Source organism: Emys orbicularis, chromosome 8, assembly GCF_028017835.1.
Source record: "Emys orbicularis isolate rEmyOrb1 chromosome 8, rEmyOrb1.hap1, whole genome shotgun sequence".
Lineage (NCBI taxonomy): Eukaryota > Metazoa > Chordata > Testudines > Emydidae > Emys > Emys orbicularis.
The window spans coordinates 33,539,377-33,563,890 of record NC_088690.1 but is presented as its reverse complement, the minus strand read 5'-3'; the positions used below and the strand labels follow the sequence as shown (position 1 = coordinate 33,563,890).

The 24,514-nt window shown below is 37.6% G+C and overlaps 1 protein-coding gene across 1 annotated transcript in view; it reads left to right on the top strand.

Moving 5' to 3' along the window:
* The window catches only part of ZNF644 (zinc finger protein 644), a 46,835-nt gene extending 22,938 nt beyond the window's left edge, over positions 1 to 23,897 (top strand). Inside the window, exons 2-6 of the mRNA XM_065409128.1 lie at positions 6,499 to 8,545; positions 8,987 to 9,542; positions 9,747 to 10,352; positions 22,997 to 23,099; positions 23,705 to 23,897. Of these exons, the coding sequence (XP_065265200.1) occupies positions 6,499 to 8,545; positions 8,987 to 9,542; positions 9,747 to 10,352; positions 22,997 to 23,099; positions 23,705 to 23,897 (3,505 nt within the window). The remainder of the gene's footprint in view (positions 1 to 6,498; positions 8,546 to 8,986; positions 9,543 to 9,746; positions 10,353 to 22,996; positions 23,100 to 23,704) is intronic.
* The last annotated feature ends 617 nt before the right edge of the window (positions 23,898 to 24,514 follow it).

Sequence of the window (24,514 nt, the reverse complement as noted above, 5' to 3'; positions counted from 1 at the left end):
TACTCTATGAAAGCTTCTGTATGTAAAATTATGCATTTTAGTAAGTACATCCAAAATAGTTGATATACATATTAGGCAGCAGTCTTCTCTCTTCAAGGCTTCACTCTTGGGTGACAAAAGAGGCACAAGTGAAAACTTGGTGCAGAATTTTAAATGCTTTTCCTGTTGCTGTTGGATCCATATTTCCTGTGAAAAGATTGTGCATGTGTCTGTTTAAAAAAACAGTGTGCTGGGTTTATATAGGGTTAAAACTATGCTGAAAGGCTTGTTTTCTCTCTTTGATACTGTATAAACAGGATGAATAAAATTAGCTCACCTTTAAATTGGCTCAGTTTTTGGGGCCACCTACTTTCCAGTGTCCCTTTCAATCAGGGTTTCAGAAAATAATAAACAAACCCTATGGCCTTATTAAAAATGTCTAATATTAATGTCACTTTAAGATCCATGGTTTTAGCTCATTTACGTTTGTACTTGTAGCTTTTGCATGAAAATTTATATTAGCTGTGGGAAAGCATTTTATGTTCTTTACAAATTTGGTTAAATCTTGTTGTTCTGACTTTCAGCTCCAGTGTTTTTTTGAGTATGCTGCAAATGCCTGTAAAATAGAGGGGTTATAACAGAAATCGACAAGCCTCTAACTATAACGGTGCTAGCAGGCAACAGTATAATATATTTAGCTCTGTAGTGAACTAGCCTTGAATGAGAGCAATATTATAATTTGGTGTGTGACAGTATTACATGGCAAAGGTTGTCATTATGAAATAAGTACTCAAGAAATATTAACCTACTTGTAATAAATACAATTAATAATGTACATAAAAGAATGGAATTAAGTACATTTTCTATCAAAAAGAATTATTAATGAACAGAAAGTGGACAGCATAGATTTGATGACAAGAAGGTTGCATCTAATCTGAATTACTGAGTGACCTAGGAAGCTTGCTCAGAGGGATTACAGAATAATTATGTTAATATGCAATTATCACCTCATTTCTTCTGTAGTAACCTCAAGATGTAGTGTAGTAAGGGTGTTATAGCAAGTGCTGATAGTTTGCAAAAATACTGATGTTTGAGATTTCTGAGACAATAAGATTAGCTTGAGGCATTTAAGTGATGATCTGTCATCTTGAAGACAGATCTGACCTTTGCACTTTTTAAAAAAAGGCGTATAGTATATCTAGCTACAGGCAGTTATAGCTGCAGAACCCATTAGGATTTTTCAGAAAATGAGATGTTTTATGTTAAATATTGCATACAAGGTATTTAAGAAGAGTTAGTGGTTTTATTTTTTTAAATGTCCATTTACAAATAAAGTAGGTGGGACAAACTGTTTCGGTTAGCTAAGCAATGGGTCATATTCTACTCTTGGCCACACTAGTACAAATCTTGAGTAACTCAATAAAATAAATAGTTGTGCTGGTGTAAATCTGGGGTAAGATTGCTAGTAGCAGCAGAGTTATTCCAGACTTCTGCTGATGTAACTGAATTTGGCCTGGTACTTATATACAGTTGGATGATAGCACTACTGTAGTAATTTATCAATATTTATTAGCCAGATATTGTAGGTATATATTGTGTAAGCTCTTCAAGGCAGGGACAGTGTCATTCTGTGTTTGTAAAATAATAGCATATTTTAGGCATTGCTGCAATCTAAATGACTTGTTATACAAGATTTTAGCCAGAAGTCGTACCTTTTTAAAAAAAAAAATTGAAATTAGCTCAGCTCTCTATCTTAGAAAAAGAGAGACAATGCTTAATATGGGGGGGAGAGGGGGAATACTGTATACATTCAGCATTTACAAAGAAATAGGTGATTTAAATCCTGACACATTAAAGTGGCTAGTACTGTGCAAGTACAGTAAGTAATATTTAAAAGTTACTACTGTGCATTTGGATCAGTTTGTATTGTTATATGCTTTCATGGTACAGTGTATAGCATGAAGTTTTTTAAGATGTGTGCTATGACTGCATGTTAAGAATAATATACAATCTTGGCTAAATCTTAATTGCTCTATTGATGCATCTAATTTAGAAAGTGCCTTGGATCAGATTACACTTCAGTAGGTCACTATTCTTGAGGTTCAAACATAAACATTCTCTTAAAAATAAGGACATTCAAAGCTCAGGATAGAACACTATTAAAACCATCTAGCCCTGCATATTGTTTTATTGCATCCGTTTCAGGATATCAGAGTGGGCGATTGTATGTTGTAGTATTCAAGTACAATCCAATAGGTTTAAGTATTGAATTTCAGCCTCAAATCTCCGCCTCCCAATACACTCACAAAAAGACATTTAAAATCATTGCAAACATAAAGTTACTTCGTCCTTGGTGCCAGCTAATTGGCACCAACACTTTGTTCATAGGTGGGAGAATGCTACAACTAGCTTAAAATGATCTGATACATCTTAGTGTTGGAGTAGTATGCATTGGGGGCCTGATCCAAAGCCTGCTGAAGTCTGTGGAAAGACTTTTCTCAATTTCGGTAGTATTGATCGAGCCCTCTCTGACTCATTGTCAATCTTCATAAACATAACACCTGAAGTAATTTATGAAAAATAAAAATATCTCATATAATTAAACTGTTGTTCATCATATCATTAAAATAAATTTCTAGCTGGAGGTGGTTGGATTGTAATATTTCCATGTTCCATAATTTTAATAAAATTAAATACTCTCTATGGATTACTAAAGTCTTTATGCATTTACAATTTCATGTGTGCAACAGTATGGTTTTGTGTCTTCATCTGAACTTGTGGAAAGTTTTCATGAAGCCATTTTGATAATGAGGATTGCAATCTCCAAGCAGACATGATATTCTCAGTTTGCCACCCTGCTGTTCAGGGGGTACCAATGAAGTTGCTTTAAATGGGAAGCGTCTGTTCTTTCTCTGAACCCCTAACACCAGAACAGATGGGTAGAACGTGGAACATGGAAGGTTTTACTTCAAGAGGTGGTAACAGTGAAGCCACTCATTAACACTGAATTTACCACTTCGTTAGCAACATTGCTTCCTGTTGAGAAAAACTAATATAGGCTCTCAAATTGACTGAGCATACGTTTGTCTACCTCTGTGAATATAATAAGATGAAAAAAATACAAATCTTTTTAGAATAAATAACTTAAAAAGATGAAATCTCTAAACTCTATTTCAGAATGATTGAATAACCTGATATGATTCAGAGTTCAATATTTTATACTTATTCCATGAGAAATTTGACAGGGAAACTGTGGAGCATCCTTAGAGTTTGCTTTTCTTTTAACTGACATTTGCACTACTGCTTTTTAGTGCATGTTTGTGCTACCCATTTTTAACTTGTGTATGTGATGTAAAGACTCCTGCTGGGTGCTGCATTATCGCCATTTTAGGGTGATAACATTGAATATGATCTTATTATAAGTCTTTTAATTACTGTGGAAATTTGCTAATCTCAACATTTAATAGAATTTTGAAAATTGGAGAAATGGAAGGATTAAAAATTGATGTTTTGTCTAGTTAGGTTTACTTAAGGATATGGCATAAATCCGTTTAAACAATGTAAGACAAATCTAGTTTAAAGAATCTGTCATTAATGTATACTTCATGTATTTGTGACTGCACACTGATATGAGTAATACTATATTACTTTAATGGAATTGTTCTGAGTATTGATACAATGAAGACAAGTTTTTTATATATATTGCTTGTAATGGAAAGCTATTTTCATTATACAACAGTACTTGTATTATCATTTCTTCTTCACACTCTTTAGCCCAGTTTAGTTTTTATAAGGTGGTACAGAATAACCATGCCAGGAAAATAAGATAGTAAAAAATTGTTGTTGGGGGGAGAGGGAGAAAATTAAATGTGGCTTGGTAAATCTGTGCTTTTCCTTCTCTGTAAATTGGCTCCAATATAAACAGTATAGCAGCTGCATTTCCATGAGGACTGGCATTTGCTGGTTTTGTGTTAGAAGGAGGAGATTGTCTTTAGGGTGAACTATGAAGGATTTTTTTTTTAAAAAGACACTGTGGGTCCATTTTACTACTTTTTGATTTGTTAATAAGATGAAAGTGTGCTTTCTTTAACTTACTGCTTGATTTCTATTTTTAATTTTAATTTTAGGAAAAAGGGATGTCTAGTGTGGTCCTCCTTGGTTTTGTTGAAGGACCATTGGGAGGAGTCAGAGATGTTTGTTATGACGCTTTAATTGAAGGAGTGTAGGTGATGACTTTAACAGAGGCTTTCTTTATTCAAAATGTTAATTAGTAATTGAAGTTAAATAGGTGTTAACAACAAACAGATAACAAAGATCAAAAATTTCAGAAGTGCTTAGTGATTTGGGCTGCCTCAAGTTTTGGGTGCCCTGTTTGATACACCTTTAAAAGTCTCTCTCCCTTTCCGTTGCTTAACTTTCACTTTTTGTACCCTTGAGATGTCATATTACACTTGCGCTCCAGTTGCCATAGTGTTCCATTCTAAATGGGGTTGGAAATCCTAACCAAGTAAAAGAAAAAATATTTTTGGAGTTGAGGAGGAAGGGTGCGGAGGAAGGAGGGAAAAATCTTTCAGGTGAACTTTATGTAGCATAAGGAAGTAGTGAAAGACAGACACCCAACTTCTCCTCTTTTTTGCAAGACACATTTAAATTCATTAACTGATTCAAATAACCCAGGTCTGTCTATATACTCAGTGTGCTTTGCCATGTTTATATCAATGCTCATAGACTAGAATTAGGTTTTTGTTTTCTTCTTTCTGGTACTGGGGAGTTCCTTGACCACTAGAACAAAGGTTTTAATAAATTGTTCCATAGTAAGTGTCAGGTCTGTTGTGGCAAACACCTTGAAGTGGGTGATGCTTTCAGATACAGAGCAAGTTCTCTTGGTTAACTCTGCAGATGCTAAAGGGAGCTTTTGACTTTTCCGATGATGCAAGTTCATTGAAATGATTCTAACATAGTGATCTTGGAAGCCTTTATTCTTTTCCAACTGTAGTTTTATGTCTGTAACCACTAATGTGTAGATTAGAACGTTTATAATAAACAGCTAAAAATGAACTCTCCGTTGGCTTTGTAATCCACATTAATGTACTTATAAATTGTATTTTCAGTATTTTTTGTTAATAATACTTTCCTGCCCTTTTTACATGCATGTACTAATTCATTTTTTAATCGGGAGATTAAATGTTGTATAAAGAGATGACTGGCGGACAATTTGGGGGAGAGGGAGACATCAAACTAGTATCCTCATTAAGCACTGTTGCTTTTACTTTGTTATAAAGTTGGTTTGATTTACCGTATATACTCATTCATTAGCCCGTTCGTTTATAAGCCGACCCCCCAAAATGGATAGGTAAAAATAGCAAAAACTGTATGACCCTTTCATAAGCCGACCCTATATTTCAGGGGTTGGAAAACTTTGGCTCCCGGCCCATCAGGGTAAGCCGCCGGTGGGTCGGGACATTTTGTTTACCTGGAGCGTCTGCAGGCATGGAGCCCTGCCACAGGGAGCTGAGGGGCTCCATGCCTGCAGACGCTCCAGGTAAACAAAACGACAATGTATTAGATATTCAATTCAATGATTCCATAGAGTTTAAAATCATCAAATTTTGGTGTAGACCCATTTGTAAGCCGACCCCCGCTCTTTGATGCATCACTATTTTACCAAAAATCTTCGGCTTATGAATGAGTATATACGGTAATTAAGATCTAACCATTGAAAACTACACACTGAATATAATAGAAAATTTCTGTAAATTGACAAGTGCAAAGCCAGTGAAGTTTGTAAGGTGAGCAAACCCAACAGATATGGAGCAAGGTATTTAGGCCCTGATTCTGCAACCACTTTACTACTGTGAGTAGTTCCACTGGAATCACTGGAACTACTCCCCATAGTAAAGTTAAGAATGTGTGTTTGCAGGATTGGGGGACTTAAAAGTTCTGCTGGTGTTAAGCTGCACAAGCCAATTACTTCCAGTTTCCACCATATTTTCCCTTTTAAACAAATACAAACTGTAGGACATTAGAAGGGGGAAATGGTGTTAAGGCTGCAAGATCAGGTTGTAAGCACTTTTGGAAATTCTACAAGTTAAGGTTACTGTCTGCCCATTGCAAATACATAGGAAATACTATTTCTTTTCCTTGCAAAATGTTAATGTTAAGGTATATCATAAAGTATACTGGCTGTGTAATGTGGCTAAGTTAATATTGTTATCTCAAACTTAACTTTTTGAACTTTCAGTTTGTTTTTAATGCTTTATCTTGCAACCTTAACGTTGCACAAATTAGGGGAAGAGGTGCATTGCATTCACTTTATTTTTCAAGTTAATATAGAAAACAGTCTGCCCTGAATCTCCTAAATGAAAAGACTGAATTGTTTTAACACAGTCAAAATGATTTTTCAGCTTTAAACAGCCAATCATAATACAGTACATTGCTGCAGAAATAACATCAATTTAAAACTGCTTTTATCAGCTATTTCTGTGCATGTCTAACTACTGTATTTTTTTTTATTTTTAGTATAAATGTGCTTAATAGACAGACCAGCAATATGGATGATTCAAAGATAAATACTGAGATTACTGGTGCTAAAGAAGGACTCCTAGATGACAGCAATTTCATCTCCGAGGGAAAAAGTGGCATTCCTAAACCACAAGAGAGTGAAACATCATTTCAGAAAAACAATATATTGACTCTGCCGGAAGAGCTGTCAAGGGACAGATCCGAAAAAGCCTTAAGTGGAGGCCAGAAGTCTCTATTTATACATACTGGTGCTCCTACTGTTTCTACCGAAAACTTTATCTTGCCTAAAGGAACTGCTGTTAATGGACCAGTTTCACACTCCACCTTAACTAAAACTTCCATTATGAATAAAGGTAATGTTTCATTAACCACTGGACAACCTGTGGGTCATACAGATTCCTGCTCAACTTTGCCAGCGGTACATGATCTCCAGCTGCCTGCAAAGAGTACAATACAGAAATCAAGTCAACACCAAGTGTTATTTTTGTTACCTGATGTAGCACAGGCTAAGAACCTGACTCATTCCATTAAAAATCTACCTACCTCTGCTTCAGTTGGTTGTGATATACAGAAATCAATAGGAAATAGTGTGAAATCAGATAGCACTTTAATAAGCCAAGTAGAAGTGTGTGAGGATAGCAAAAGTTTACTAGTAGACGATGATTGTGTCAATACATTAACAGGAATTTCCTCAGGTACAGGTGGTTTCAGATCAGGAAATGATACAAACTGGGATCCACAAAAAGAGTTTATACAGTTTCTTATGACAAATGAAGAAACAATAGAGAAGTCTCCAGTTCACTGTAAAGTAGGTCTAGAGAAAAAGAGAAAAAGAAAAATGGATGTTAGCAAGATAACACGTTATACGGAGGACTGTTTTAATGATACAGATTATATTCCCAGTAAATCAAAATTACTAAATGTTGACTATTTAGAGCAGAGTGAGGATCTAGAAGTAGTAGAACCACAGAAATATGCATTAACAAAAGTGAAGCCTGAATCAACAGATGAGGAGTTAGAAGCTGTTGATGCTATCCAACAATTGATTTATAGTCCTACTAACAAATGTGCAGAAGATACTTCTCCAGTTCACACTAGCACTTTTCTTTCTAGTACTTTAAAAAACAAATGTGAACAGAATGATTCAGAATCACCATCTACTTTTAGTACTGATGAGCCATCATTTTATCCTTGTACAAAGTGCAATGTGAATTTTAGGGAGAAGAAACACCTGCATAGGCATATGATGTATCATTTGGATGGGAACAGTCACTTCCGTCATCTCAATGTTCCAAGGCCCTATGCATGTAGGGAATGTGGACGGACATTTCGAGATCGTAATTCACTTCTTAAGCACATGATAATTCACCAGGAAAGAAGGCAGAAACTGATGGAAGAAATCCGGGAGTTGAAAGAACTTCAGGATGAGGGTAGAAGTGCACGATTACAGTGTCCACAATGTGTATTTGGTACCAATTGTCCCAAAACATTTGTGCAACATGCTAAAACCCATGAAAAGGATAAAAGATATTACTGTTGTGAAGAATGCAATTTCATGGCTGTGACAGAAAATGAACTGGAATGCCATAGAGGGATTGCTCATGGAGCAGTAGTGAAGTGTTCAATTATCAGTAGTGATATGTCCCAGAGAAAAACACAGAAAAAGACTTCAGTGAAAGATCCATATATAGGCTCATCAAAAAAGTCAACCACATATATGTGCAAAATGTGTCCATTTACTACATCAGCCAGAAGCATTTTAAAAAAACACATGGAATACTTGCATCCAACATCGTGCATTGATCCATTTGGTAGCCATCTTAGATTAGAAAAAAGGAAAAGTAGCATAATTGAAGAACCTTTAGATTTTGGTAGCAGAACTAAACAATTGATCAAACAATCATCTACATTTCCAAAGAATTCTGTTCTAAAGCAAGATGTAAAAAGATCATTTGGCTCAGCTTCACAATCCAGTAACTTTGCGAAACTTCACAAGAGACCCCGCAGGATACAGAAGGCTCGGAAAAGCGTTTCACAGTCAGCTGTAAGTGTGTGCAATCAAAACTCTACAAACAAGACTATTTTGATTAAAAATAGCATTGACCAAAAACCTAAATATTTCCATCAAGCAGCAAAACAAAAAGCTAGTGTCAAAACAAGCAGTAATTATTTATATAGGCACAAATATGAAAACTACAGGATGATTAAAAAATCTAGTGATCCTTATCCTTTACATTTTAAAAAGGAAGAGTCCAGCTCTGTTAGTTCTTTACATTTATTTTCATCATCAAATAGTCCCCATAATAATTGTTTTATGATGGATTCTCATAATCTTGATTCCAAAAGCCCAGAAGGCTATAAAGACCGTAGGCGTGTAGCTGTAAAAAGAGTGGTTAAAGAGTCTAAGAGGGAAGGCTCTGTTACAGGAGATGATTTGGATTGCTATCCAGATTTTCTACATAAAATGACTGTTGTTGTTTTACAGAAACTTAACTCTGCTGAAAAAAAAGACAGCTATGAAACGGAGGATGAAAGTTCATGGGATAATGTTGAACTATGTGATTACACTGCACAGTCTATGGAGGATGAATCTTACAGTGATATTAATCAGGATCATGTAAACCTATTCCCTTTATTCAAAGGTAAAATGGAGGATCAAGAAGCTGGTGATAAATCCTCTCTTCATTATGAGCAGAATGATGGTTTTTATTTTGAGTATTATGAAGATGCAGAGAGTAGTAACTTTCTGCATGAATTACATGATCCTCAAAATTTAGAAAACGTAGGAACAGCATTGCCAAAGCATAACTCAGTTTTCCATTGGACTGATTTATCACTTGAGAAGAAGTCCTGTCCATACTGTCCAGCAACATTTGAAACAGGAGTTGGATTGTCTAATCATGTCCGTGGGCATCTTCACAGAGCTGGATTAAGCTATGAAGCCCGCCATGTTGTTTCACCGGAGCAGATAGCGACAAGTGACAAAATGCAGCATTTCAAAAGAACTGGAACAGGAACCCCTGTTAAACGAGTTAGAAAAGGTACGATTTTTTAATTTGGGTGTGCAGCGGGGGGTAGAGGAGGATATAATGGTCTGTTAATCATAAAAGAGGATGAATTATGTTTTCTTTCCTTTAAAAAAGGTGGTTTTTTGTACTCATGATTAAAAGTTTATAGTGTTAAGTACAGTTAAGTTGTTCAAAAATGTTTGGAAAAATTGATAAATCATTATTTTTTCTTTTTAGCTATTGAGAAATCTGAAACTTCTTCTGAACACACATGCCAGCTCTGTGGAGGTTGGTTTGATACGAAAATTGGATTGTCTAATCATGTGCGAGGACACCTGAAAAGGCTTGGCAAAACCAAGTGGGATGCACACAAGTCTCCAATCTGCGTTCTAAATGAGATGATGCAAAATGAAGAAAAATATGAAAAAATCCTAAAGGCATTGAACAGTCGCCGTATTATTCCCAGACCATTTGTCGCTCAGAAACTTGCTTCAAATGATGACTTTTTATCTCAAAATGTTATACCTCTTGAAGCATACCGTAATGGCCTAAAGACTGAAGATATTTCAGTGTCTGCATCCGAGGAAGAAGGTCTGAGTTTCCTAAATGAATGTGATGAAACAAAAACAGTACTACATGATGAAAAAAAAAATCAGTCACTTACACTGATAGAACTTCTGAAAAATAAAAGGTTAGGAGAAGAAAGGAATCCTGATATCTCTCCTCAAAAGATCCATAATCAAACTGCAAGGAAGAGGTTTGTTCAGAAATGTGTTCTTCCATTAAATGAAGACAGTCCATTGATGTATCAGCCGCAAAGAATGGACTTGACAATGCAGTCAGGTAAGAGGCTGTTTATAGCTGTCTAACTATGCTTCCAAAGAGTTCTTTTATTTATTAGAAAAGGTATTGCAGTGTAGAATATTTTTCCTAGAACACAGTTCATTTAACTCTTGTTTCCTTTACAAAGTACTGAGTGGGGAAAGAGAGTGCAATAAACTTCTAGTGTAACTTGCCCAACATTAGTGAATTTTCTTGCACAAAAAATAGTTCTTTTTCGGCATGTGGTTGGGGTGTGATTTAAAAGGAGCCAGAAAATAAGCAAAAGGTTAGACAAACCTTTGGTAGCAAAATATGCTGCTCCTCAACAAAAATAGTTGAAGTAGCTGAGTGCAACCCTTAGACCTCCCAGAGAGTAATCTAACTTGTGCAGAAGCAGCATTTACCCAAGCTGACAGAACTATTCTCAATGTTACAAAGGCAGAATATTTCAAAACTATGAACAACTATTGAATAATTTCAACATTTTAGGCAAACATGCTTCTTCAGCATAAATTAATGCATGTTTGTTGTATAATTGTGGCTGATGTGGGAAACTGCTGTTCTCCTTTTAGCCCTGTCTACCCTGGGAGAAGAACTGTGCTAGTTACAGCTCTGTTTGAACACAGTGGTTGCCAGCAGGGTTCTAACGCACAATCCCTGACTTTTGCGGGCAAAGATTTTTTTTCCCTGAGAACTGTGCTAATAAAACAATTCTGTAATTTTTGACTACTTGCTAGATAGTCTCTAGCCCCGTTTTAGAACGATGTTCTTAACGCAGCTCTTGCAATAAAATCTGTTTCCATTGGTTAGGGAAACTCTACTAGTATCCTTTGATAACACCTTTGTGTAAACAGAATTTATAGCTAGTATGTTTCTGCTCCTAGTTTGGACACCGCTTTCTGGTACTGCAGTATCCTAGATACTGAAGTATAGGTTCTTATTTTATTCCCTTAACAGTTTTTTATTTTGCTGGTTCTCTTGCCAATATTCCAGTGCAGTATAGCATATCTGGCAGTGCTCAATGCTTGTTCACCTGAATGTTTGCCTTTTTAAAAAATAACTTGCCTGTGCAGTAAAATCTGTCTTAAGTGACCACACAATTGTCTGACAAAAATCAGTTTCTTAACAAAGGTGACTTTCTAATTTGGCCTAACAAAGGTGGAACAGAATTATATTCAGTACATTTGGGTATTTTTGGTGGTCCCTTCAAACAGGATGTTGCCTAATAAGGGAATTGTCTCTTCGACAGATTTCACTATATTTAGAAAAACATACTGAAGTATAGCTTGCCAAATTTAATACATTTACTTCTGAATGTTAGATGGTATCTATTTGGCTGTACTGAAAAATTAAGTGAAAATGAATATACACTTGCATAATACTAATAGTTATAAACAAAGCCCTAAAGCTAGCTGTGGCTAAGATAATAGAATTTGACAACTAACTCACTACGACTGTTGAGTTAAAATAAAATCTCTGTAACCATAAATTGCTTATCATGCAAAAATTAAGTTATTCCAAATATCTTTAATACAATTTAAATTTAAAAAATTGTCTACCAACCAGGTATTCTCGTTCTGTAATTTGCCTGAAAAGCAGTCTTTCTTCTTTGGGCTGCTGGATTATAGGATTCTTTCTATCCTGCAAACAGAAGTTTTCCAACATAATAGCTCTAGACATTTTTAAACTAACATATTTTAAGTTTTCTATAATATTAGTTGACATCATTGACCAAGATAATGTATTTTTGACAAAGGGAAGGGAAGCACTTTGATGTGGTATCACAGTAAATTTGAGAAGAAACCAATTATAATGGTTTCTTTGTCTGGTAAGTGAGGAGTTTAGTATTGTTTCACTATGTTTTCTTTCCTGTGATAAATAAGATGTTAGTTTGTTGATCATTTATTTAGCACAAAGATTTTAGCAAAAAACTTCAAATCATTAACTTTCATTATTGATTGCGCATCCAAAGTAATGAACATAAAATGCACTGAATAAAATGTTTTGTCTAACAGCTGTTCAGTGGTGTGTTTTACCACCTTTTCTCCCAGCCTTCATCAGCAGCCTAATTTAGTAGTGAGCCTTTTACAGTCTTGTGGGTAAAACACTTTAATTACCACTTCGTCAACTAGACTTTTTAATTCTCTTTATTGGGAATGTTGCAGGCTTTGAAACTTCTCAACAGAATTGTGCTATTCAAATCACAGGATTGTATTTTGGGGTTAGGAAATGATCTGCATACTGTGGAGATTTGCAGGAAAGTGATAATAGGTGTTAAATCCAGAGAAGCTTGGGGGTTCAAGGTTTACCCCCCTTTTCTTTCAAAATAACATGGTTTGGCTCTAAACGCTACATGCAAAACTAATAATGGTTAATTTGGATCCTTCTAATATACTAAACGATTGCATCAATGCAGTGAATATATTTTAAACATCTTTATTACAGAAAACTTTTTACAACGCTTTGAGAATTTCATTTTTTGAAGAGAGAACTGGATTATAGTTTTCTTTTGAATGATAGGTATGCCTGTGAAGCTTAGAACGTGTGTGCATTGCAATACGACGTTTACAAGTGCTGTTAGTCTGTCCAACCACTTACGCGCTTATGCACGAAAGAAGAGTGCTGGACTTTTGACTGGGACAGGTATGTTTTGTTACAGATGTAAAAGCAAGTTTGTGTATGATGCATTTTCCTCATCAGACTGCACAAACTTATATGTTAATCCAAATGAATTTTGACGCTTTCTCTGGTAAACAAGTTGAATTAAGAGATTGAACTTCAGCAACTTGTAAACATATAGGTGTTGCTGTTGTCCATTTTTCATGTTTGTTTTTCATTCTTACTCACTCATTTTGGTCCAGCATTTCAGGTATGTAAACAAAGCTGCAAGCTGAGCAACTTTCATTCTTCACCCCAAAATCAAAATAGCTATTTGTTTTTTATGAAAGGGATATGACAGCTTTAAAAAATCATGCCTGTCCAAACACTTTTTACCTACTTACTATTACAAATAGCCCTTAAGAGTACTACAGTTGAAATAGATGAGCGAAAAATAACTAATTTTTCAGTCTATGCATCTGACAGCACTTTGTGTATAGTCAGTTTCACGGTTTTCTCTGTTCGTGTTGGTGGTTCACAAAGCGAAAATAATTTGGTAGTGGTACTATGAGGTGAATGTAGTACTGTCCTGACACTACTTTTAACTCATTCATATTAAAATAAACTAGATTTCAGGTTGGTGTCCCTTACCATTTTATGTTGTGATCTGGAATAATATCTGAGGGCCTGATTCTGCAGCTGGCTCTCTGCAGGCAACCCCTTGTGGCCACAAGAAGTATCACTGAGGTCAGCAGCAGGGGAAGATATCAAGGAAATAGGGAGGTGGAGAGCCTGAAATAGAAATACTAGGTAACTGGGGAAGGCAGCTGTCTGTCACTCCATAAAGAAGAAACAAGCACAGGGAAAAGTAAACTTTGGTAAAAGTAGTGTTCCATTTTCTTAGCCATAGATCTTGCTAGTTATATGAAGTACAAGTCATATGTAAAGCAGGGATGTCAAACTTTCTATGAAGAGGGCCAAGATATGTTTTTATTTCTAGTCTGTAGGCAGAGTCTATGAAGGTTGGGTTGTGTGCTACCCTTGATTCACAGTGGCTCTCCCACTGATAACAATGGGAGGTTTGAACAAAGACTGCATGATAGAATCTGGCCCTTACATAATACACCGCTACCTCGATATAACGCGATCCGATATAACATGAATTCGAATATAATGCGGTAAAGCAGTGCTCCGGGGGGGGCGGGGCTGCGTACTCCGGTGGATCAAAGCAAGTTCAATATAACGCGGTTTCACGTATAACGCAGTAAGATTTTTTGGCTCCCGAGGACAGCGTTATATCGAGGTAGAGGTGTAATTAATTTTGTTGTTAAGGTTACTGTTTGCAGTGTCACTCAGTGGGGAAAAGATGATGCACAGGGCTTTGTTACCATCACTGCTGTTTTTGAGGTTTTGGACTCTTTGCTAGTGCTTTTATTCAGTTTATGCACACAGTTATGATAATTGTGCAAGATAGGTGCACAATTGCATATGTAAGTTATTGGAAATTATTGCTTTTAAAATATTTTCATTAGACTTAAAAGTTAACAGAGGAGGCACTGTGACCTAGTGTATAGAGCACTGGTCTGCGGCTCAGGAGACCTAAATTTGGTAACACTGAGCAGGTCATTCTGTGCCTCAGTTTCCCAATCTATAAAACAGAGATGATACTAACTTAATAAAGTCCTTTGAGATTACTTATGAAAAGTGCTATATAAAAGCTAGGTGGTATTAATCTTATTATTTATTATATAACACACCTCTGAGATTGAGGGCAGTTCATGTTTTTTAGAGCAGTTTCAGGCTGTCTGCAAACTTATAGTGATAATTCTGTATGAGTAGTTCTTCATTTATATTTGCCCATTTGGAAGTTTTTCTTCTCATCTGGAAGAGCTAGAAACTTAATTTTTAACTGCAGAATTTGAATCTGGTCACAGAGAGGAGATAAATACATTAAACCAGCTAGAGGAAATCCATGGGTTGGGTGTCTCAAAAATGATGTATAGAAGATTAAATTATGTTAGAATTCATTTATCCCCAGTAACTGATACTAAAATGCTATTAGTTATCACTAGTGACTGGGAGACTCTTTGGAAATTAGGGAGTTTTGTCAATTGGCAAGCAAATAAACAAAGCAAGGATAATGGATCACAAAATGTACTTTGAAAATTGTGGTTTTAATTATTTGATAATTCATAGTGTACCAGTAAATCTACTACACTGTTGTACATTGTGTAGGATGAGGTCTTAGTGATATAATACCACACTACAAGCACTGTGCTCTATTTTTCTGAGAAGTGAGAAGAGATGGCTCTGTGTGAGTGCAGGTATTACTGAGCATCTCCTATATTGGGAAGATCCCAGTTCTTCTTGTCTTGTTAGATGAAGATGACTGTGTTTTAGAGAAATTATTATATGGGGTCTTCAGCCCTGAAATTCATTGACCTCAGCTTCTAAACTGTGTAGAGGCATTGAGTATCTAGTAATTTTTCCTATTTAAAAAAAGCCCTGAACTTACTCTTTTACTTCCTTACATCTTTGTAAAGAAATATTAGTCAGAGAAATTCTTTATTAGTTCAGTACTTGTCCCAGGTCCTTGCTCTAATTACATAATTGTATGCATACATGATTGCTGTAATTCTTATGTGATGTGGCAATTATTATGGGAACTGTTTATACTTTGCTATTCAATAAAAGAAATAGAGTCATCTTTGCAAGTCATTGAAGCAGAAATGAAAGCTTTCCCAGGGCTGCATTAGCTTAAGTACCCTTCTTTTAGGCAATTAATGTTTTTCCCACTACATTGACTATGAGTATTTTCAATATTAACTATTACAACATCACTTTTCTAGTAGATTCCATGCTGTTTCACAACCAGTAACTTACAGGGTACGTAACCAAATTTTGCATGCTGAGAAAATACAGGAGTATTATGCCGCCACATGTTATGATTTAACAAGAAAAAAATGAAATATAGCTGCCAATATTTGAAAAATAGTTCAAGGAACAAATCTTCAAGCAAGGCCAAGATTTGTTAGACCATTGGCTATGCTAAGTTTAGTGTGTAATTGCAAACTTAATTTATGCAATATGGGTCCACTGTTCACTGTAATTATATGCATAAATGACCTAGGTGCATTTGTTTGCCCAGTTACCCAATTTGCTTGTGAAATTCCACATCTAACTTTGGAAGTCTGGGTTCCAGAAGTTAGTGCAAGTTTTCAGGCTGTACAACACAGGTTTGCACGATTGGTTTAATCCCCCATGCCCAACAGATGCAAGTTTTCTTCCTCCTACCTATTTTGGTGAAAGGGTTAGTGGACTGCTGTCCACTTCTGATGTTTTGCAGAGCAGCTGAGAGGTTTTCTCTTTCACCCTGTCACTTTAAGGACAGACCTCTTCACCATCTTCAAAATACATCTTTCTCCACTTGGTTTTTCCCTATTAAGGTCTTGTATTCCAGAGTCCCCCATTTCTCTCTCCTTGACCTCCCCAACTTTCTCTTTGTCCCCTAAGATTCTTTGATCTCTCTTGCACCCTGGCATTTCCACCCTTCTTTTGTCTTTACCGTCCTACCCTTCCTTTGGCTCCCCTGAAAATAACGTATGCTTTCCTCTGCTACTGCTCCCGGCTGTGCTGCTGCAGTGAGGCACATAACAAGGGAAGTGGCCTTGGAGCTAGGAGGAGGAGCAAGAAATATAGCCTGGAAGTCTTTATTCTGCAGTCTTACATCCATAATTGATCAAGCAGTACTTAAGAAAATGTATTAATATCTTCAGGAATTCACAATAAAGTTCCCTGGCATAAAAATTACTGTAGATAAAAATATTTTGTTGTATAGTTAAACCCTACAAATTTGCCCTAATGACTGGGAGAGACATCGCAAATGATTTGAATGTGGCCAATTAGCAAGTAAGCAAACAAATACAATTAAATGATAACATATATCACTTAATTGTAGTGTTGCCTGTGTTTAGTATACTAGTAAATGTTCTGTAGCAAAAATAATGAAGTCCTAGTAAGAACAGACCTTGCTTCAGCACTTGAAGTAAAGAGTGTTCCCGTTTTGGGGACTGTGGATTAGTAGAAAGCACAAATTTAAGTCGTTGTGTAGTTGCACACTTATTTCACAGCCTGAGAATTTCATTGGACCTAAAGATGTGCAACAAAGAACCACTAGTTACAATTTCCAACATAATCCATGCTGCGGCCCACTCATATTGGGCATACATTTTAATTTGCCCCCTCCGTGAGACTGGGGTCTTTCCTGCCATGCTGACACTGTGCTGTGGAATTGAGTATATGCAGCCTGTTTACCTAATGTGTGTATGCTTTTTTAAATAGTGTGTTCTCAACGGAACTTGAGCTCCTCCAAGTGATCTTTCCAAAGATTTTCAGTTATCTTCTATTTTAAATTGGTTGTTCCTCTACTCTGCCATGCTGAATCAGAGCTTTTGATGAGCAGTGAATCCAGTCAGTCACACATAGCTTTCAGAAGCAGCAACTAAGCAGACAGCGGGTAGTCAAAGTTGAAGGGAAAAGCCTTCTTTCAGAGAGACTTTTGTACTGAATATAGTGCTCATGAAAGGTGGTAGTTGACAGCTGTGGAGACTGATACCCTCGATCCACAACATGGGCATAGGTAGTGGCAGTCGGAGCTTCTATACACTTTGACAATGTGCCTCACCCTAATCTTAAGGAATTTCCATGAGGCTGGTTGGGGTTCAGTTTTCTTGATCTCTTTGCTGAGTGTTAGTGAGCCTGCTGTTTGTGGGAGTTTTACTTTGTCATGTGGAAACTGTCCACTAGGAACTAGGATTGAAACCACCAGACAGATGTTGTTAAATAACCGGTTTTGGTCATAACATGGGCTGGGTTGGAACAGGTGACCTAGGGGTGAGACTGTGTTATTCTTAAGTTGGTGCTGCTTGTTTTAGTATCCTATCAGAACAGTATGTGAGCATCAAAAGTGTTTGTGCACACATGGCTTTAATTTAAGTGAGTTTACTACTCCTGAGTTTTAGCAATTTGATGACAGTTTTGCAGTTACTCATATACCAGTCTGTTTGGTGAATGAATCATCTGAATGTTGATCAGAAGCATCAGTCAAATTTTACCAAAAGTTTTGGTCTTACCTTCTCTCCTACAGTGACCCGAAAGCACATTCATGCTGGTTTGTGTCTTTAAAAGTAAAGAAATGTACTCAGAAAGTCAAAAACCACAAGAAATGGGGACAAATGTGTTGTGTGGAATGCTACTTCAACTCATGGCCAGTTTTAACATTTGAATTGCTTGCAAATTTGTTTTCTGAGTCTATTGTTACTATTGCTTCATGTGGACTGATCCTTGTGTTCCAGCCTTAGTCCTGTTACCCTATGTGAGAGGGGCTGGAAGTCTTCGCTGAGTTCTTCAGTCCTGTGTTTTACAGTTGTTCTGTCTAGAGCCTGTGTACTAGACACAGCAGAAAATTACTTGCCCATTCTCTCCTTCCTTCCCTCTACACTCTGTAAAATCCCTGTCTGGCTATTGCAAAGCCACCTCTCTTGGTGCATTATGCCAGACTCCATTTTCCTGTGTTAGGGCCCAATTAAGTGTGGGATGGTCAGGGAGGTTTATTTCTCAGAAGATTGCACATCCATGTCCTAGAATTGCTAGCCTTCAGGAACCCTTTGTTAGAAAAGCTAGGGTTAGGACATAAGTGATGGTATAGCCTCCCTGAAACACTGGAGTATTGCCTGAGTGAGAAGAGTCCAATTTTTTGATGGGGATGAGGGGAATCTAGCCTTGAAGTCCATCTGTATCCAGAGAAATCCGATCTAAGAGACTCTGAGCCACAAAGCATTTATCTCACAAGAGTGACATCCTTCTGGTTTTTGGAGCCTGCTACACATATAGGGCTGCCACTTTGTAGACCTTTTTCACGTTCTTTAATGTCATTGATTTTGTAACTGCTAACTGACCTCAGAAGGATCTCACATCAATGCCTTGGCAATCTAATGGAGCTGTGGTCTCTGTTTCCTCCAATTTTCCTCTATGGGGTGTTCTGCAAAATCCACAGAGGCAAAGCCATTGTTGTAGAATCATTTCCACCTGGCCAGATGGATCTCCTTTTATGCTAATAGTTCTCCACTGGCACACTGGTATCCAGGCTTCAGGTACCCTGTCTCCTCTCTCAGAGAGAAGGATGGCCATACATTTCAGTACCTTCCAGGCAAAATGCAAACCCCGCTTTTTTGAGCAAGATATCCATTAGTAATACTAGATTTAAAAGGTGGAAAAATACAAAATGAATTAAGCCCAGTTCCTCCTGACTGGGAGGAGAGATTATATCTCTGTGCAGGTGATTATATCTCTTGTGGAAGGTGCTCAGATGCTGCATTTATGAGGGTTACATAAAAACCTATGTGTATATAGATGAGGCTGAAAAGGATCTTTGATACCTATGAGAGGACACAAAGTGATTAAAATTAGTACCTTGTACTTAAAGCACCTTTCACTTGAGGATCTCAATACTCCTTAGCGGAGCAGTGAGGATGAACATCCCAACTAGTTTTAAATTTGTGAATGGGATTACATAATGGGGTTGCCTGCAATAGCCAAGGACTGTACTTAATGACCCACAAGGTCCCTTCCAGTCCTATGATCCTCCCCAAAGATAAGGTGCCAGTGGTGTGGGAAAGGCCAATTTAATGGTTTCTACTCCTGTGTAATTCATACTTTCCTAAAGCTTGGAAGATATGGTCTTCTCTCCATTATAGAAAATGGAACATGTTCTTTGTATGTTGCCATAAAGCATTAGGGCCAATTCCTGTTCCCCTGATCACATCCATCACTTTCTCCAAGAGGGTCTTGACAAAGTCCTTGCTGTCAGCACCTTTTGTGTCCAGATCCCTTCGCTCGCTGCTGTCAAAGAGAACACCATTGGGCCTCATCTGCTAATAGAAGGCTTCCTTCAACTTTGTGTAAATAAGCCTATCTGGATACCTGTTTTGGACTCATTTGGAGTCTGAATTTAGTTCTCTCCTACCTTCAAGACTCGGAAGTGTCCGTGAGTTTTCTATTGGCTTTTTAGTCATTTTTCTAGATAATATTGTTTCCAGAAAAGGGATCAGCAAGTTGGCAGCTGTCTCTTTATCTCCTCTCCCTTACTCTCTTTCCACAACAATAAGATGATAGAGGGAGAGGGAACATCTTGGTACTCAGTCAGAAGTTAGTTTCTGTGGCAGCCTCTGAACACTATGGCCTTGAGGTTCTATCTGGAAAGAATTAGAGGAACAGAAATCTTTAAATAGTTATTCTATTGGACAGAATCAGGGATGAAGACAAGGCCTCTAAAAATAAGTTTGGCCCACTGGATTAAAACCTCTAGATCAAGTGTTCATCTAAAGGGATCCCCTGCTCCCCAGAATATTCACCCACGGTAGAAAAAAAATGCAAAGGTGCAGTGCGATGCTCTCTCTTTTCTCTTAATTGGTATAAATGCATAAGCAGAGGAGGCGTTGAGTGTTGAGAGCAATTATCTTTGTGTCATTATCCTTGTGTTAGAGTAGACAGATCCTTGACTGGTATATCAGAGAACGCAAACATTAGGATTTTACATCTTAATGTTTCTGCAGCTGAGAAACACCAGCGTAAAACAGGGATTCTCAAACTTTGTCACAATGAGCTTCTCTAAGCTTAGAGAGAGAAAAAATTGCACCTCCCAGCCCCCCATTGTTTACAGTGACAACACAAAACTGAAAATCCTATACTTTGCAAGAATACAAATAATAATGTAGCAGTGTATGATCAATATAATTAAAATAAGGGTATGAGTATCAAAAGTACTAATTTTATTGCATAAATTATTTTTCATGCTATCTCACAGTTGTGTTCCAAAAAATACAAACTGTAGCAACTAAAATAAAACTGCACAAACATTTTAGGAAATCATAACACCATTGACTGTGTGACACCGCCCCAGCTGTCCTGGGCTTACGGGCAGGGAACAGGGCCCCCCATTTAGTGCAGATGGCCCGGCAGGTGGGGGCGGGGCAGGTCAGAGCATGGCAGTCGGAGGTTCGCCAGCACTTTGAGTTCCGCATAGGTCTGGTGCAGCAGGAAGTCCATCAGGGTACTAAGCTGGTATCCGGGACTGAGCTGGGCTGCTGCTGGCCAGGACCAGCTGGTTACTGTCTAGCTGTACTGGTGCCATAGGGGAGATGGTGGGTCAGGCTGAGCAGGAACCATGCAGGGTTCATGGCTCCCCACTGCCACAGGGACCCCCATGGTGGCTTCTCCCTGTCGCAAGCAGCCAAGCTCCAGCACCAGGGATGGAGAGGAAGGCAGTGCCAATAGATTCTGCAGAGCTAAGTGCCGGCTTTGCATAAGGGCTGCTGCCATGATAGGGGCACCAGCTGGAAATGAACAGCTGCAGCAGAATCCTTCTGCTAAGCCCAATTCATCCAGCCCTGCAGCCCAGGGATGAACAGCAGCTCAGTAGCAAATGGAGGGGATATTGCAGGGCAGGGCTGAGACAGGAGTGGAGGGGAGCCCCACTTATGTGGCTGGGCTGGATGGAAGGGAGCCCCTGGGATATTGCGGGGGTGCTTCAGCCAAAGAGGAGAACCCCAGGAGATGGAGGAGCCCCAGCTGAGCTGGTGAGCAGAGCACAGGAGGAAGATGGCAGGGATGGGAGGCCTTGTGTTACTGGAGAAAAGATGGGGAATCAGGAGAATCCCTGTGCTGCTGTAGGCAGAGATAAGTTGGGGGCTAGAGCAGGGGAGCCCCTGCAAGCTGCTTCCCCCACAGACCCCTGGCTGGCCCCTGTCCCAGCACTGTCCTCTGGACAGAGCTGTGGCTCCTTCTGCCCTGCCCCCAGGCAGGACAGAGCTCTGGGTCTACTCTGGGAGCACTTAACCGCTGGCCAAAAGGCAGGCAACTGGTGCCTGTGCCTCATTGTTTGAGAACCTCTGGCCTAGAGTGACCCTCCCTGGTGCTGCTGATGCCCTTTCCATTATTGTTACTTTGATAGTTCTATGTCATTAGTGTTTCGTGTTCATGTTTAGGAATAGGTAAAGTTTCCACATGCCTCCAGACTCTCCCTCGAGTTTAGCTTCATGGTAAGTGTAAATCATTACACAATGTAAAGTACAGTTTAAAGTTATTTCCCAACCATGGCTGATGTAGAGTTTTTCCCTGCAAGGCCTCTGTTGCAAACTTCAATTTCCTCTGCCCCTAGAGGGCTCAGCCCCTCTTAATCCTAAATCCACATGCTAGTATGCTTCAGCAGTAATTGCGCTGTACTTTCATGCATAGTTCAAACACCTGATAAGACAGTGATTCAGCAAGTGGCTCTGCATCTCTATGCATTGTCAAAAAGTCTGTCAACCTATTACAAGAGGTTCATAATCATTGTTTTCTTATTATTCCTTTTAACCATCGAATAGACAAATGGTAAGAAAGCTTCAGCTAAGAGTCCCAGAGACAGGACAGGACCAAAACTTTTGCTTCTGTTTGCGGCTTGTATGATGTGAGCAGATGATTGTGCATTCCTCACTGTTGTAGCAGATGTAGACAAGACTTCCTTGCAGATAGTTCTCATTCATGTTTTGGATTTAAATCAAATTAGCTTGAATGCGTCAACATTTTGAAGCTGTAACTGTATTTTTATGACATAATTTGAACTATAGTTATCAACAGATCTTCCAAGACCGAAAAAGTTTTAAGAATGAAAGGGAATTTCAAACTGTCATTGGGTAATTCCACAATAACAGTTACTAGTGCTTGCTGGAACTAAAATGTATCTAGCTTAATGATTGTCCGATGGTTTTTAGAGGAGAACAAACTCTATGATAAACAAAGATAGGAAAAGACTATCTTTGCTTCTTTGTGAATCATTCTTTAGAGTTTGAAAGGTAATTGAAAGTTTTGGAATTTAGATGGTAATTTAACATGGCACAGTAAGAGAAAATAAATGAGTTTTTCAGCATGGTTATAAATGAAGGTTTGTTGAATATTTCTATTTGGTTTAGGACTAACTTTTTAATTGTTCACTTTTATATATGGAAAATGTTCTCCTTCCTTCTTAGCCTTAGATTGTAAGCAAAAAAAGTCAAGATCAAGATCTGGAAGCAAGAAAAAAATGCTGCCATTACCTCATAGTGCTGATGAAGTTTACATACTCCGATGCAGGTATATGCAGGATTTTTATAATTGGTTAACTGAAATTACAGTATCTGGGTTTTTTTTTAAAAAAAAGAGGTTATATATTGTTGCTTTTACATAAGAATATTCAGAAGTATCTATTGTAACTGCATTTGATTTAAAAAGTCAATATTGAGCAAAACAAACAACTAAGTTTAATATTACAGTAACCTAAACAAAAAAGAACCTGAAACAGTCTTACATTTTGGAATAGATTTTTTCCCCTCTCCTGGCTGAAAATGTGTTTTCCATATTTCATATTTGGGCAGTGTTCTTCCCCTGCACAAAACAAACAAAAAGCCTATTAATGGAAATGGGCCATTAACTATAGCATTACAAATGTGAAGGTATAATTTGTAGTATAAACTTCAATCTTGTGTTTATATCTTCGTAGTCATTTGAAACAATTATCAAGTATTGTTGAATTAACCATGAAACCATTAGGGTTTTCATCTAAAAAATATATTAAAATGAGCTTTTAGGAGAAAAGTTTACTTTCTGTATAATTCTTAATCCTTAGCAATGTCTGCTGACCTGTACTTTGTTTAATGCTAATATATCTTCTTGATGGAATGATTTTAAAATTTGCACAGGTTTTGTGGTCTGGTCTTTCGAGGACCATTGTCTGTTCAGGAAGACTGGATAAAGCACTTGCAGAGACACATCGTCAATGCAAATCTTCCACGGACTGGGGCTGGCATGGTTGAGGTCACATCGCTACTTAAAAAGCCTGCTTCAATTACTGAAACTTCGTTTTCTTTACTGATGGCAGAAGCAGCATCATAGAACAAGGAAACCTTTTAAATTTGAATTGGATGTAAATTTGAAATACTTTGTCATTTTTTAAAAAATATTGCTACACTAAATTATGTTTATAAATCCTAAAGCCAGAGAAGTAGGGAAAGTGAATTACAGTAACATCAAAACAAATTGAGTACTTAACAGTTACAGTAAGTAGTCTTTATATTTTATATAGGGTGGCAGATGTGTTTTTAAGGTTTACTATGTTTTTGTCAGTTACTGTGTTCACTATCAATACAAGATCATTACATGTAAGCAGCCATTTTTAAATTGTTGCACATGGGTACTTATAGACAGATTTTATTAAAAACAAACCATGCCCTCTGCAGTGTTACCAGAATCAAGGCTCTGTTTATTCAACACACACACACACACACACACACACACACACACACACACACACACACACACACACACACACACACACACACACCCACTTGCATAGTAAAATAAGATATTATATTTTGTTTGTATGTATGTAGTGTTTTGTATAATACCAAGAACCGCTAATACAACTTACTCAACTTAGGGCATTAAATATCATGTACTTCATAGTTCAAGAGACTGTTTCATTCAAATAGGGCAATTAGTACTATTCTATC